Below are 16422 nucleotides of genomic sequence, written 5' to 3' on the forward strand. Positions count from 1 at the left end.
AAACAAGGAACAAGCAGCTCCTGAAATTCTGCATTTAAAATCCTTAAAAATCCATGCATCTCAAACTATCAGTTCCATTGTGAGGCATAAGTCCTTGCCATAAGCTATTCAGAGTCAGCCTGCAGTAGCTGAGGAATACTTAATTGGCATTTTTCTTTTTGGCATATCGCTGTTCTCATCGGTTCTAGTACGTGTGTTTTTTCCCGCCTGTACAAACTTCTTTGCCTTAAAGGACTCACGAAGGAAATAATTAAAAACTACACAGAGGAAAACTGTCTGAGCAGAAGGGGCAGAAATCCAAGATGCTGTAGGGAGTTGCCCCAAACACTTTTTTGGATGATTATTAATTTTTTTCTTACTATTATTTTATGACGCTGTTTATGTTTAATTACTCATGTTTTCCTAACCTGTATGACAGGCATAATTTGAAGAGCAGTAGTAATGATCAAGCTGTGGAAGTGCCAGCTGCTGCCTACGTGCTCTAGCAAGCATAGAGCAGGCAGTGTCAGGAGACAACTGTCTCTTGATTAGATCTGAACTTCTTTTTTTCTCATGTTGATGAAAATGATCCTGACTGTTATTATTTAAATATAAATGATGCCAAAAGCTGCTATGAAAAGCAAGCGCTCTCTCAGGTCACTGCCTGTATGGAATAGTAAGTCTGTGGGCCTTTACTGCAGTTAAAATGTATACTGTTGTACTTATAAAAGATAGAGTTGGACTGTTTGGGTGATTTTCATCTGAAAGTTAAGTCATTAGAGCAGAAAAGACAACCCAATAAACTCAAAGTTCTGTTACTGTCAAGTCAATCGTTGCAGCCTGGGGTGGAAAAGTTGAGGAAGCAATAGTAATTTTTTAGTATTGCTAGGGTAAGTATTTGATTTTTATGTGAAAGACACTATAAAAGAAAATCCGGGGAAGAAATAGAACTGAAACTGTAGACAAATGAGAAACATGTGGTTAAATAAGCCACCTGCTGCATCAAGGTGCTGTATGATCACTCATCCTTGGAGCAGTTTGCTTCTGGGGGCTTGCTCACTACAAATCAATGGCAAGGAATTACACAGGGCAAATTGTGCCAGATGCAGTGCGATGTGAATGCTTGGCTTCTTCATCTGTAGTAAGCTATACATCAGAGGGAAATGGGTGGATACAGCCTGAGTTCTCTACTTATTCCTCCCTCTCATTCCAAGGTGTTGGTCAAGTCCCTAAATCATCCTGCCTCCTAGCTTCATAAAATGGGGATGACAGTGCTTTCTTCTCACTGCAATGTCATTCCTTAATTACATAAAATCTGTATCTTCTCTGGTGGTCCTTCATTGACACTGCTGCGCTGCTGTGAGGCAGTTCTGTATTGTCTAAGTGTTAATACATGTAGTCGAAGTCTTGCTCAGGTTACAAGTGGAATGAAGCTGCCAAGATGTTTATCTAGCTTTCTTCATCTGCTATTGAGATTCTTGGTAGATACATGTAAGTTCTGTAATTCATGGCTTTGTGTGTTCATATGTATTGCCATTACACCAGAATACGGCAAAGAAAGTAAATCAAACCAGAAGGTTTCACTGGTGACCTGCACTGAAAAGGAGCTGTAGATGAATTCTAACAGAATATTCCAGGAGGTGATATTTGACTTTGATAAATATTCGGAGAAAGGGCTGCCATTTCTGTGTTTGTGCAATGCATAATGGGACCCTTACCTGGCATCTCTGCCCTGCCAAAACATGAATGAAAAACAGGATTGCTTGTCTGAGGAACAGCTCTGTCTTTCACATTGAAACTTGGCAAGAAATGATTCCTGTGTGAGTGGTCTCAAGAGACACTTTCCTTGTAAAGGAGTCAAGTGATTGATGAGGCATCTCACATTTTAAACATTATACAGGTGAAAACATTGGAGTATTCTGATCCCATGCCTGCTGCTGTGTATGCCTGAACAGTTTGCTTGCTTTTTAATTGTGGAACTAGAGGACGTTTGGTAAGTAGGGCAGGACCAGTAGAAAATGTTTTCCTGTTTTCCTTCTGTAATTAAGTTTTTCATGTTTGACCGCTGCAGGGTGAAGTAATGAAGAAGTTTTTGGTAACAGATCCAAAATTCCTTTCTTCTTTAATTGAAAGTATTTAAGAGAAGAAGGTCATTGAGAGGACAGATTTCAAGAAGTGGTATACACATTTGGTGATGTTTTGGAAAGAAGGAAAGCATATTAGCCATGCTTTTAAAGTGTATATGGCTAATGCACTGCCAAATCTGTGGAATTTTATTAGGCAGCCACTGTGAATAGTAATAGCAGTCAATGAATCTGCTTTTTACCCCTACTTACACTGGCACTGTGAGCTTTAGGATATCTTATTGCTTCTTTAAAACTTATTTCAACATAGTTTCAGCCTTGTCAGCAAATCTCTGCTGTGTTACTGGTAATATGAATTGTCTCCCAGAACTCTGCAATATTCCACACAAAATCCTGAGGGAAGAGAAAGCAGGTGTGTGATGGAGTACCACTGGAAAAGAAAAAGGAACAAATCTATGATGGTACAGAGAGAAAATAATTTGAAAAAATGTTCAAGTGAAAAGAACACTGGTAGAAATGAGGAGAAGAGAACAAAATCTCAGCATGAGGGAACTTGTTTTGACAATGAAGGAGAGATAGGAAAGTAAGGCCAGGTTTACGATGAAGTTTGTGAGCAGGAGATTGATGCTCCAAAGAGAAATGGGACAAGCTTGAATGAAAGAGAAAGACTGGGAGACACATCAAATTAGGAAAGAAATATGTCTTACAATAAAAAGAGGTAAATGGGATTTTACAGGAAAATAACCACCAAAACATGGGAAAGATTTAAACAAGAAAAAACAAAGTGAGAGAAATTAAATACCAGGGTAATGGAAGGATAGAAGAAAACAAAATACTAATCTTTAAAAAGAAAATAAGATAGTTTTTTTCATTTTATTGATTTATTGGAAGATTGTGTGGTGAGTTTAACGTCTGCTCTGAAAGTGAAAGATGTCATAGGAAAAACCTTTTTTTTTTCCCAAGCTTTCCTGTGCAGGAAATGTAATAGGAAGTTATTTTTATTAATGAAGATCAGAGAATATGCAACAACAAACTACCAAGGATGGTGTGGAAAATCCGGTTATTTTTCCAGTCAGACCAGAAGAACCTGTGGCCACTGACCAGCAGGAGCCTAAGGGTCAGATTATTAAACAGCAGGATCAGTGAACTGCATGGCAATTGGAATCTGTGCATCTTTAAATACACACCAACAAACTTCCATTACAGTCAAAAAGAAATCTTGAACACCATGCAGCTGGTATTTGTAGCCATTCATGCTTTTTTAATTAATTGCTTTGTGCTCTGTTTTGTCTGCCTAATCAACACAAACAGCAGACTTGTTCGATTTCATTTGCAAAGGTGAAACCAATTGATTTTACGGCAATATACTGCTTGCTGTGCAGTACTTTTCCATCAAGACAGTCAGGTTACACAAGTCACCAAAAACTGATGAGGCAGAACAGTGAGAGCCTTGGACAGAGAGACAAGGTCTTTGGCAGAATGTTTTGGAATTTGTTAGGGGGAGTGCACCCCTCGGTTCAGCGTAGCTGTGATGCTGAGTATGCTGGAAGGACTTTATCCTTTCCAAAGCTATGACAAGCTGCGGCAATACTCAGCCCACATCCATAACACACTTGCAAGGGACTGTGAGATGAGGGAATGGGGAGCACAGTGCCTTTATTTGCAGCAATAGCATGTGTTTCATCTGTAAAAGAGATTTTCAGCTGTCTACCTTGTCTGGAGTTAACCAGTGACCAGTGTTCTATCTTAACAGATTTGGTTGAACACACATGCAGAGAAAAAAGATGTTTGTTTATGGACAGGAAATGCATAAGCTTTTTAATGAATAAAGTGTGAGTTTGAAGCATTAAATGTGACGTGCATTGTTGTGTGCTACTACCTGCAAAGTGTTCTTCTTTGTAGTGTCCTACTTGGACTAAAGTACTAAATCTTTCATCAAAGCAAGTCTGATTATCTTGCACATGGTTTTCCTGAAAGGATGTTATGATTTTCTAGATGTTTGGTGGCTGGTGATAAATTAGGCTTTTATGATGTCATGTGAAAGGCCATTGCTTGGACTTCCTTCTCTATGAAGTGCACAGGAGAATACATTTGGGACATACTCAGCATCAGAAATTATCCTACCTTGTTTTATTTTAACCCTTTTGTGGACTCTTGCTTGTCTTGTAACCGTGTTCATGCAAAGATAACTTCATTTTTGCAGACAGGAGGCCCACAGTATTATGTTCTGGTCCCCTCCATATGGGGACTTCAATTTTTTTTCCCCTCTTGGGTAAAAAGATCTCAGTTCTTGAGCTCCCTTTAAGCTTTCCACAGCTTAAACTCTCCCCAGATATTTTGTCTTGAAAAGGGTTTTCAAATCAGATGGGGTTTTTACTGAGAAATTGGAATGCAGTGAGGGGTGGGGGATAAGGTGATGCATCCCATAAATTAGATTGGGTTTATGACTGTGTAGAGGGAGGCTGCTTCTAAAAAAAACAGCCAGCAGTAAAAGGCAGATTGTGACTTTGTCCAGAGAAATGGCAGCTCCCTTCTTCATCTCCCATACTGTAGGGAGGGAGTCTTTTACAAGTTCTTTTCGAACAATGAGAAATGACTGAACATCCTCCATGCTAATTCTTATGTACCAGTTAATCCATGGCAGGGAGGAAGACAGGAAGAGAGAAATATCCACCTCCCCTCTGTCCCCTTCCCCCAGGTCTTACCACAACTTCAGAAGGACAGAGGTTCCTATAACACTGTAAAAGTTAAGGAAGGGGCTGACATCTCTCCCGCCCAACTTCAATTGGTGAGGTGAAAAAAGGGCAAACACAGCAACTGCTGTTACAGGTGATTTAATTAGATGTTTCAATTACATGCTCTTTAGATGAAAAAGTATATTTTGAATAAATTATTTTTTTTAAATTAAGGCAAACATAACAGCATGCCATTCAAAAAATATTTTAGTATCATTTTGATGTTAACATAACAAATTCCATTATTTTTTCAGAGATGTGAATGTCCATGGGGCAGCAAAACCACCACAAACAATGCATCCTGTAAAAGAAAAATAATAACTCTATGAAAAAGTAATAGTCTGAGTTCATAGATCTGCATTTATTAAATCGCTGCTTAATGCTCCAAAAGTAGATAGATAGTAGTAATGTAAGTAGAATACAAGATAGCTGTCCTAATGTTTACTGTTTTGTTACTTATCATTTGGTATTTGACCAGAGATAACTGAATTTGTTTATATTTCCAATATAAGTTGCTATAAATGAAGTATCTTTTAGTGGAAGAAGAGAAGAAATTAAGTAGGATTGCAGCATGGATCGCTGGGGTTATCAGTTTTCCTATTCACCTTGACATGTCAGTCAGCAAAGACAGCTGAAAAAGACATTCATTCCTGCACAAAAACCCAGCTGAAGTCAAACAACTTCACAAAGTGATTTCCTGGTCTTTGCAGAAGATGTGAAGAGTAGGGAGTGATAAGAAAACTAATCCGAGAAGATTTTTTTAAAAAGGTGAGAATTACACATAAAAATTTTAAAGGTATCATGCCCTCACCAAAGTATACATAATGCAACAATAAAACCACGTATGATGAGGACATTATTATCTTATTCTCCATCCCCCAAAATAGTTGTCAGAGTGGAGAACAGGTAAACCAAGAGAAAAACACATTGAAGAGCGAGCAAAAGCAGGACTTGAAGGTACCAATGAAAAGATAAGAAACCTGTTCTTTTTCCATACTACAGCTGATCTCCATCTGTATGAAAGAGGTTCATTTCTCACAGGGTCTTGTTTTTCAGTGATGTGCAGGTGACACATTTGACTAGGGAGCCTGAAGAAACATGCTCTTATACAACCTCCTCCAAATCTCTGCTGTAAAATTCAAAAATGCTTCTCACCCATGCCATGCAAAATCCACGTTACTCAGACACCTCCTAATGCCCAGGTTAGTTAGAAACTTGGAATTATTAGCTCACACATCAGCAGCCAGGATACAGGGCAGTGGATGCCAGTGGGAGTGGTACCACCTGTAATCAGCATTTGCAAAGAGCATTTCTATTTTTTTACAAGACTAGGAAAATCTTACTTTGATAATTATTAGTTTGCATTTTAGCAAACATGCTAAAAATTTTAGCTGTGATGTGTGTGCTTGGACAACCTGGTACAACATATTGGAAAGGAAGGGTTTCTTTCTGATGGAGCAAGGCCAGAGGAGGACTGCAAAGGTGGTCAGAGGGCTGGAGCACACCTCCTGTGAATACAGGCTAAAAGTCTTGAGGTTGTTCAGCCTAGAAAAAAGAAAACAGAAAGAGAGCATTCTTCCAGCATCTATGGGGAACCTACTAGAGGCCTGGAGAGGGACTTTATATAAAAGCACGTAGTGAGAGGACAAGGGGGAATTACTTTAAACTAAACCCTATGAGGGTTCAAATTAGGCATTAGGAAGAAGTTCTGTACTGTGAGGGTTGTGAGGCACTGGAACAGGTTGCCCAGAGAAGCTGTGGATGCCCCATCCCTGAAGTGTTCAAGGCCAGGCTGGATGGGGCTTGGAGCAACCATGTCTAGTGGAAGGTGTCCCTGCCCATGGCAAGGGAGTTGGAACTAGATGATCTTTACTGTCCCTTCCAACCCAAACCTTTCTCTGATTCTGGGATTCTGTCCAGCCCTCATGCCTGAACTATCATAATTATGGTCTGTATATGGCAAATAGAGTGGGTTTGATTTTCTTCCTCTCCTCCAGAAGTCCCTGCTTATTTAGGATAAGGATTCCTGTGAACTAGAAATGATCTTGCTATTCGGAAGCCTTTTTGGCACTTTCAGGGCCATGAGCTGAGGTTACAATTGCACTTACATCCAGGCTGGGGAACACTTTCCAGGTCTTCCCAGGCATGCAGAACTGGGCCTCAGGGCAAACTGCGAGGGAGGGAAGCACCCGCTTCCCTGCAGCCAGCTGCAGGAATTTCGCTGTTTGCGGCAGCAGGGCTTTCCCTGCTGCAGGGGGAACACTTGCATGGCACCGAAAAGCAGCCATGGTCCCTCCTGCAGCGGGATGCCCCGGCACAGAGCAGTGCGGGACGGCTCCTGACGAGTGAGCTCAGCTCCGGATCCAAAGCGAGTGAAATTCAGCACTGGCTTCGGGGATATCGGGCTGTAATTCGGGAGGAATTTTATCTGGCTCGAGGGACGGCTCTGGCCAAGATGTTTTCTCAGGCTTCGCTTGGCAAATGGACAGATCTGAGCAACGCTCGGCCCTGTGAGGGGCTCTTGTGCCTGCAGCCCGCCCCGGGCCCGCGGTCTCCCCTCCCCGCGGCGGCCCCGCGGCCGTGAGGGGGCACGGCCTCCGGCTCGGCGATTCGGGCCCGGAGGCACCTGGGGCCGGCCCCTCCTGCCCCGGAGCTTTATCTGTGCCGGCGGTGGGGCTGCCAGGACCGGCGCTGAGTGAGCCCATTTCCCCAGAGCGGAGCATTGTTCCCGGCCTCCGGCCGCCGCGTGGCCCCGCTGATGGACAATACCACCCGTCCCCGACTTCCTGAGCAGACCAGACAGCTTGCTGTTTTCTTCGAGTCTCTTATCACCCCCTGTCATTGAAAGAGAGGTCTGGCTTCGGCTTCGGCTGGGGCTGATAGGCAGCAGCGAAGTGGAAAAGGCGCAGGGGAGGGAGGGGAAGAGGAGGAGGAGGAGGGAGAGGAGCTCCATTACTGTTATTATCGCCCTAATGTTTATTGCTGTTCCGAGTTCATTTGCCTTAACCCTTTGGAAGCTGGTCAAATTAAAGATTATCAAACTGATAAGATAAAGCCGCTGTTCTAACGCCCCTGGTTCCTGGCGGAAAAGCCAAGGTTGTGCTCAGGTTTTGTTGACTGTGGGGTTTGTGTTGATGCCTTATTGCTGGAGTACAGGGGGGTCCCGAGATAAAACCTTACCCTAAAGATGCCCAGCACTCGCAGCCTGCCAAGATCCGTCGGATGTACTGGGGCTCAGCGCCGTGCAGAATCAGTCCTTTCCTCAAGTCATTCTTTCCCCTTCCCTTCCTCCTCAACATGGTTTAGTAAAGATTAAACTTTCTGAATAGGGAGGGGATTTGCATAGGAAAACATGCTAGGGGGAAAAAAAAAAACATTATGCCTCTTATTTTCAATGGCATTTAGTTATATGTGAGTTTCAGCCTGTTGGTTGCTTTTGCCTTTTCCTGTGGTTCTTTGCGAACAATACTGTCTTTCTGCAAAAGACTGCTGACCCAAGAGTGGAAGGCAGTCTGTTCATGCTGCATTAAAACAAATTTAGATCAGGAACCAAATTCACTGGCATTCTTCTATTCCCTTGGTACCCCAACTGCTCCACAACTTTGCTTTTCTAAGAACAGTGGAAAGAAAAAATGAAAACTGAGCGACAACACATTTTGGCTCATCTTAAATTCCTGGAGATGTTTATTGTGCTCCTTGTTAGGCTTGGGCTTCGCTCTTCAATATGTTTTATCTTCAGTCTACTCACATTTACTATGGAGATAAGAGTCTCTTACTTTATTATTATACAGAGTTTTCATCCCTGTTACTATAGATATTATAACAAATACTGCCCTTTGTAAAGAAGCCAAGTTGGTGTTCTCTGTCCCGTGGATCTCCAGAAGAACACGCAGAGCAGCGCACAGGAGACACAGTGCTCATTACTGTGACTCCTTCCGGGGTTTGATCCAAGCTCGGCTGAGCCGTGCATCGAATTTTGCACCAATACGCCCATGTTTACAGGCCCTACAGCTCTGGTTTAGTCAGATATTTCTACTTTTCTTAACAGAGTGCTCAAAAGAAGCAAGCTCGGCTGAGCCGTGCATCAAATTTTGCACCAATAAGGCCCATGTTTACAGGCCCTACGGCTCTGGTTTAGTCAGATATTTCTACTTTTCTTAACAGAGTGCTCAAAAGAAGTCACCATAACTGTTTTCCAATGTTGCATCTGGGTTAAAACACAACGTCCCTGGGCCTGGTGGCAAGTGTGGCAGAACACTAGGGAATGGGGGATAAGGTTGATGGTGAAAGGACTGCCTAGTGAGCAATGCATGCAGTCTCCTGACATGTTTGCAACACTTCAGCAAGGCTGTTCTCCAAGCAATAAGCTACAGCAGATGCACATATGTACTGTGGGGCTGGTGTTACTACAGAGATTTGCTACTTGAACCCTCTTTAAAAAATGCTATGTAAAATGTTTCAGGAAGTACACAAGGGGGAGATTATTTCATAAGATAAATCTTAGTTTAACTTATGAAATAATATATACATGTGATATAAATTTTTAATGGAGCCTGTTGTGATAGAACAAATGGTAATAGGGTAATAGTTTTAAACTTAAAGAGGGTAGATTTAGACAAAATATAAGGCAGAAACTTTTTATTATGAGAGTGGTGAAACACTGAAGCATCTGGAGCAGATTGCCCAGACAGGTGGAAGATGCCCCATCCTTGGAAACCTTCAAGGATGGTTGGATGGCGCTCTGAGTAACTGATCTAGTTGAAGATGTCCCTGCTCAGTGCAGAAAGTTTGGACTATATGAACTTAAAGGTGCCTTCCAACTCAAACCATTCTAGGATTCTATGATAATGATGAAAACACAAAACTGCAGTCTAGTCAAGTATGTTTTTTTTTTTTTTAATGGGATAAGTTAAAGCTAAAAGGTGATGGTTTTAAGAAGAAAATAAGGAAAATAGAACACTAATGGAGTTTGCAGGAAACTTTGGCCCCTCTGTTCTTTAAATCCTTTTTGAAAAAACATCTTGAGCAAAAAAATGCAAGACTAAACACTGAAGCCAGAGCCTCCACCAAGCTGGGTCAGTGCTCTTTGCTTATGGGAGCTCTGATGTAACAAATCATCTTCCAAGCAGTGGTGCTGATTGTGAACATAACCCTGGCTGCTTTTCAGATGCAGTTACAGTGTTATGTGCTTAGATCAAGTTTGTTTATTTTTAGAGGTAAAGCCTTGTCTGTGCTTCAGCAAGCAGGGCTGGGCACAATTCCATCACAGGTGTTTTACCGAGGATTTGATCTCAGTTTTATTCTAGTGTAAGAGAAAGCAAAAACTGGCACTGGGTGCTGGCTTCAGTGAAGGCACATTTGAAAGGGAATCATCCGAGCTGTAGTAATAAAGGAAGCCTTGGCCTTCTTTCAGGCCACACTATCTCCTTTTTCTTACGTTGTCTTGAGGCTTTAAATTTTCAGTTAAAGTTAATTGAATGAGACAGTGATACAATGCACAGTGAAACCAGATCAATCACTGTTCAAGACAAAATAGGAGTCGCAATGACACTCAGAACAAGAGCTTAGGAAATGTGATATTTACATTAAAATATTTTACATTTTTGTCTCATGGTTTAAAAGCCAAATTTAAAAATGCCTTACCACATTGCATAACAAATTTCTTGCTGCTTATCTGTATGCATTTGTGTGTGTGCATTTGTACAACAAAATTGAATAATCACAAAAGCAAATTTAGTAATAATGGGGTATTTTCTACACAGTTACACAGCCTCAATTGCAGAAAATGTAAAACAGAAAAACTCACATCATAGGAACTTATTCTGTTCTCTAAGAGGCAGTCATATGACAATGAGCTGCATATAAAGCCGTAGGAAAATTTACTTGTTCATATTAAGTGGCAACAGGGAATTTGACTGCTGTCTTTCCATCTTCCTTCCCTTTAAATGTTTACCTGGATATTGTTTCTGACTCTTAGCGTGCCATTAAAACTTGTCATTACTAGGCACTTATGTTAACTGCTTGTGTGGAAAATAAGGAGTTGTTCCTTACAAAATGGATAAGTAAAAGCAAAGGCTTGACTTTATGTTCATGATCTGAGTGCTGTAAAAACAACAGAAAGCCTTAGTCAGTGTTTTTAGGGTTATAGACTCTAAGCTCAGTCTCTAAACCCTCAGGAGTTTTCAGGGAGTCAAAGGGCTTTGTTTTCCTGTCAGTATGTAAAATACAATGGCACAGAAAAAGTAATCCTGCAGGAATACAAAACACGAAGTGGTGTCATTTCATCAGGTCCTTTTCCATCAGGATCAGGGATATGGGGCAGTTTGTATCCAGGAGCAGATGTTTTTCAAGAACCACCCCCCATTTTCCCAAACTACCTCCCCACCCCCCAAAAAATAAAAATTCAGGTTTTCTCCAGTGGAATCTGATCTCTTCTTTCTTCTCTTTCTGATACGGTTGTAGTTCCAGAAAGTGATGCCCTGCTATTGAAAACTTAATACACTTTAATGATGAATATACCACAGGGATTTTTTTGGATGGTGGGATTGTTTGTGGATTTTTTTTTTCTTTTGGAAGCCTGACAGATGCGTCTCTGGTTTCAGTGAAAGACTTAAACACTATAAACAAGCAATCATTTTGTTCCAAGAGAAGCTTTTTTTTTTTTTAATATTCATTTTATTGTAATTACCTTATTGTTTTTCATATTATGAGCTACTTGTAGAAAAATACAGGAAACATGACTGCAATACAATCCTTTAATCAGGAATAGCTTTGTTCCAGTCATCATTTCCACTCAGTGTTGAAACCTTGGCTAATAAGAATACAATCAAACCTTGAGTTTAGGTGTAATATGGCATTAATATTGTGGTTTCATTTGGCCTCTGTACCCAATAACTTCTGTAAGTGAACCTTTTTAAAAGTGCCTAGGAGATATTTTGTCTGTAATGCTGTTTTCAAGTAAATTATCAAAGTCGTCTTTCTCAAAAGGACACAAACTTCTTCAGGAGAGCCACTTAAAATCTTTTGACTCAAGTCAGCTGGAGAATTTGTATTATCATATATATTAAATCTTCCATTATTTCCCCCTATTTCTTTTTTTTTTTTTCTCACAGATTATACCCTAACACATTTACTACATTATTGTTAAAGCTTGTGAATTTTTAAAGGAAAAATATGAGGGTTTTTATACCTAGATGGCTTCAACATACTAGTTGTTTGTGTGATCTCTGTGTATAATCCACCACTGCAAATATTTCTCTTATACTGATTTGCAGCCTACCCCAAACCTTACTTTGGCCTACTCAGCAGATGACTGTTTATGTTTTTTAATAAAGGGCTGGAATTAGGTAAAGTATTCTTTTAGATGATCTGTTTTAAGAAAAAGCATTTGTCCAAGACAGTTAAAAGACTGCTCCCAAGCTGTTCAAAAGCAGAATGCAGCCACATACAGCTAGCCATGGCAAGTCATTTTGTGCTTCCTAGTAATTTTTTCTTTAAAATGGGAAGCCAAGTGTCTTAGATAAGGATTCGTTTCAAAGTATGTTTTTGATACAAAGATTGTGGATGTAAAATTTTCACTTACACAGCATTTATAAAAATGAAAATCTAAGTTTTATTATATAGCTTTTATGACATAAAACTAGGTGATATTTAAACACTTCACTTCTAGCTAATGGCTTGAATTAGGGCTGAATAAAAGGCAATTGTTTTTATACTGAAATTATTATTTTGTGAAGGATTTCCTTGTTTCCAGACACATATATATACACACGTATGTAAATTAAACTCAACTCCAGATAAAAGACGTACCTCCATGAGCACATTAGAGTCTGATCCAAATTTTATCAAGGCTAATGGGCGTCTTTCCATTTCAAACCAGATTTTGCAATCCATATTCACACGACCCTCCAGGGGATCCCTCAAGTTGATGCAGTTTTGCATGACTTGGCCTCAAATGTCTGCTGCAGTTTCAAAAAGCCCATTATAGGGTTGCAGTAGGAAATCATTTAGTGTAATTTAAGGAAATCATAGCATTTTTTTTATTTTCATATCATTTTGTTCTGATCCATCTGTTTACTCTCTTCTGGAGGCAGGATGAAATGCTTTTTAGCCTAAAGACTGAGCTAGTAAAACTGCTGCCTGGAATAAGTCTCGGCAGACGTGTTTGTTCCACATCCCCTACTTCAGTGCCATATTTCCTTTGGTGGATTTCCTCTGCTCCTGGAAGCAAGTTGTCTAGCTTTCTTGTGCATGATTATAAAGAAGAATTTCCTACATTTTACTGCACCGGATGAGGTGATTTTGGAAGTTAACATGACCTGAACCACATAAGATAACAGAGAGCATCTGAAAAATGTAGCATGCAGCATTACAAGTTCAAAAAAAAAAAAAACTACATTCACAAAATGCTCCTTAGCTCCACCGCTGGTCAGAGGGTGGAAGAGGGAGAGAAAAAGCAGCCCTCCCATTTTTCTGAAAAGCCTGCTGTGTTGCCACCATAGTGAAATGAAAGAGGATAATTCAGCCTTAGCTTTGTTGTTCTGTAACCAAGCTGGGATTTTTGGGGTTTCTTTAAACCTAGACAGATATAATTTTAGTATTTATTGCTACAAAGATGCACAGCTTATGAGAAGAGATTATATATTTTATTCAATCAACACATACATTTGGAAAAAGCTAATTGTTTAAACACTGTCTTCCAATTTTAAAGAAATATACAGTCAGTTTTTTGTATTCAATTAGAAATGCAGTTAAAGGAGATTTTGTCGTTGTTTCATTTTCTTACATTATGTTTGATGACTGATTGTGGAATTGTTTTGGTGTGGTAGCTCTTATAAGGATACTTGAACAGTAAGGTGAACATGACCAAAGTCTTGGTTTCTGTAATTATTTCAAGGAAAATTCTTTTCATTTATGAGATATTTAGTCTTTTATTTGTATGTGGATACTCAAAATACTCTAGGAAAAAAATTGTACACATTCAAAAGCTGGGTGTTTACTGCTGTTGCATACGATTATCCATACCCATAACAGTCTTTCAGCATCATTTGTCTGTGATCATGTTTTTATTTGAAAGAGACTAGTTGTCATGTTTGCTCTATGATTTTTATTTCTTAAACAAATTGGGGGAAAATAATTTGAATCAGTTCATTCACTAGCATGACTAATATGTACAATAACTTCTTGTAAAATGTTCACCATTATATGGCTGTAAGGCTGGAGTTCAAGCCCTCTGTGTACACAGAAAGAATAACTCTTTCCTTCTGAAATAGCCTGGTAAAAGGATGCTGCCTCCTGGTGATTTAATAGGCATATGAGCTTCCACTAAAATTGCATCTTCAAGAAAAATAATTTGTCCTTGGAAGAGTCCAGTAGTGGGCCTGGCATGGCATGAGCATGGGCTCAGCTCACAGGGAAGCAGGACCAATGGGGAGGCCATCGGAGTTGGGAAGGTGGCAGTCCTTGCAGCGCCTCTGTCTTCTTTTCCACAGGATTTTCTGCAAGGGGACTGCACCAAAGCCAGGCAAAAGCTGAACTGGAAGCCGAGAGTCACGTTTGATGTGAGTGGCCTTTCTGGCATACTTTGTACCTGCTGGGTTTTCGTGTCCTCTAAAGATAATTCCCAGGGAGGGGAAAGGAGGGGGGACACCTCTGTGTGGGGTGACCTGGGCACCCTGAGAAACCCTATTTTCAGTGCCTCTGCATGGATTGGATGGATCCTTGCTTTGAAGAAAGCAGGTGTGTCAATGCACTGACACACCAGGGCCTGGGCCATGGCTGCTGTGGGAAGGGCCCAACAAAGCCCCAAACTCTCCTGGTTCTGCTATGGGGGGCTTGTCATGCCCTGGGGCATTCCTGACATGCTGCCCATTTTTCCCTGCACTGGGGCCTCATCTGTCTCTCTCCTTCCTGCAGGAGCTGGTGAGGGAGATGGTGGACGCTGACGTGGAGCTCATGAGGAACAATCCCAACGCCTGAGCCCTGGCTGGGCCCGGCAGGCACCCCAGGACCCATGCCACAGATGCAACCCATGGCCAGCACTGCCATGAGCCACCAGGGTGGGCAGCTGGCCCTCCCTGTGATGGTTTTAATGTTGGCCTGCCTGTGTCTAAAAGACCAGTTTTATTCCCGCCTCCACCCTCCACATCCTCCCAGTGCCTCTTGCCCCATACATCATCCCAGGGTCAGCTCTGCCTGGGCTAAATCTGTCTTCTGCCACTAGCTGGGGAAGGATCATACTGTACCTGAAAAATTGATCAGCCAAACCTATTGGTTTCATTTTTAGTTGAGACTTATCTTTCTATTCTTTAGGATCTCCAGCACATTTTTAGTACTTAATCCCATTTGAGAAAAAAAGGATTCCCTGCCCCCCACTCCTCCCCTCACCACATCAGCAGACCTTTGGTGCAAACATGGGCTCACCATGCCTCCAGACCTTGTTCCACAGCTTGCCCTTTCTGCCTTTCCTGAACACTCCTTGTTTTTCTTTCCTGCAGCCTTACCTCCACCCCAGCAGCCCATTTCCAGCACCTGAACTCTGTAAAAGTTTGGATAACTTGATATAATTTGCAGTGAAATCGCCTTTTGACCATGCTGAATTAATTCCTAATTGCTGGAATCGCTTTCAAACCAGTCAAGCTGGGGCTTGTATATGTTTTTCAGATCTTCATTTCAGAGTGTGCATGAGTCACAGAAAGCCTTTTTGTCCAGCACCTTCTCAATCTGGGGAGATTAGGGTGTTTTGGTTTTGACCTCCTCCCCCAAGAATCAAACCATTCCCCTTCCACCCTCTTCCTGCTTACTATAATTAAACCTCAGACAGGAGCGTGAACCATTTTAAAAGATGACTTAAGAAATAAAAACAAAATAAATAAAAAAGCTTTAAAAAAAATAGAAACTTCAAGGTGAGTAAATATTTTTTTGCTTTTTGTGCCAAGGTACCTGGGTTATTCAGAGGTCGTCAAGCCCATACATTTCCCGTTGGTTTAGGATCTTCCACCCACCAATTACTCCCATCATTTTAACTTTATGCCTGGAAGTGAGCAAAGAGCAAGATTCACAGGAGCGGGACACACAGGAGATACACTTTCTTGAAGTGCATCGCCTGCTTTTTAACTTCGTGTAAGGGAGACCCCCATGTTAAAAGGAGGCAATCGCGGGATGGAGCGGGGTAGCTATGCCCGGGAGCGGTCCCATGATGGAAGTGATGCAGGTGACAGGAGGGAGCTCAAGAGCAGCCTAGGGGGAGCCGGGAGGGTGCTCCGTGCCCGGTCTCCAAGGGCGGCATTTGCCGGAGGTGCCGCGGGAATTGCGCGGCGCGGAGTGGAGCGCGCCCGGGCAGCCGGAGCAGCGGCTTCCTTTGGGGCTGTTCCTTCGAAAGCGCGAATGGGGAAAGGGAAACGTGGGAGCCCGGCCGCTCCTTGAGACCCTGCCTACAGGTGCACAGCGTACGAGACCTAAGGCGGAGAGGAGAGGAGAGGGAGCTGCGGAGACAGAAGGATGTCCCTGCTGCTCTCCCTCCAAGCATGTCCCCACGCGTGTGATGCTCTCCAGCCCGCACGCAGTTTCCGCGGCACCCTCGGGCTCTTCCCGCACAGACCAACGCCGAGCAGGTCGCGGACACT

The 16422-nt window shown here is 41.8% G+C and overlaps 1 protein-coding gene across 1 annotated transcript in view; it reads left to right on the forward strand.

The window, feature by feature from the left end:
* Nucleotides 1-15311, forward strand: part of GMDS (GDP-mannose 4,6-dehydratase) — a 406964-nt gene extending 391653 nt beyond the window's left edge. Inside the window, exons 10-11 of the mRNA XM_039698471.1 lie at nt 14290-14358; nt 14714-15311. Coding sequence (XP_039554405.1) covers nt 14290-14358; nt 14714-14776 — 132 coding nt within the window. The 3' untranslated portion in view covers nt 14777-15311. The remainder of the gene's footprint in view (nt 1-14289; nt 14359-14713) is intronic.
* Nucleotides 15312-16422: the final 1111 nt, after the last annotated feature.

This window comes from Passer montanus, unplaced genomic scaffold (assembly GCF_014805655.1).
Source record: "Passer montanus isolate IOZ18808 unplaced genomic scaffold, ASM1480565v1 scaffold126, whole genome shotgun sequence".
Taxonomy (NCBI): domain Eukaryota; kingdom Metazoa; phylum Chordata; class Aves; order Passeriformes; family Passeridae; genus Passer; species Passer montanus.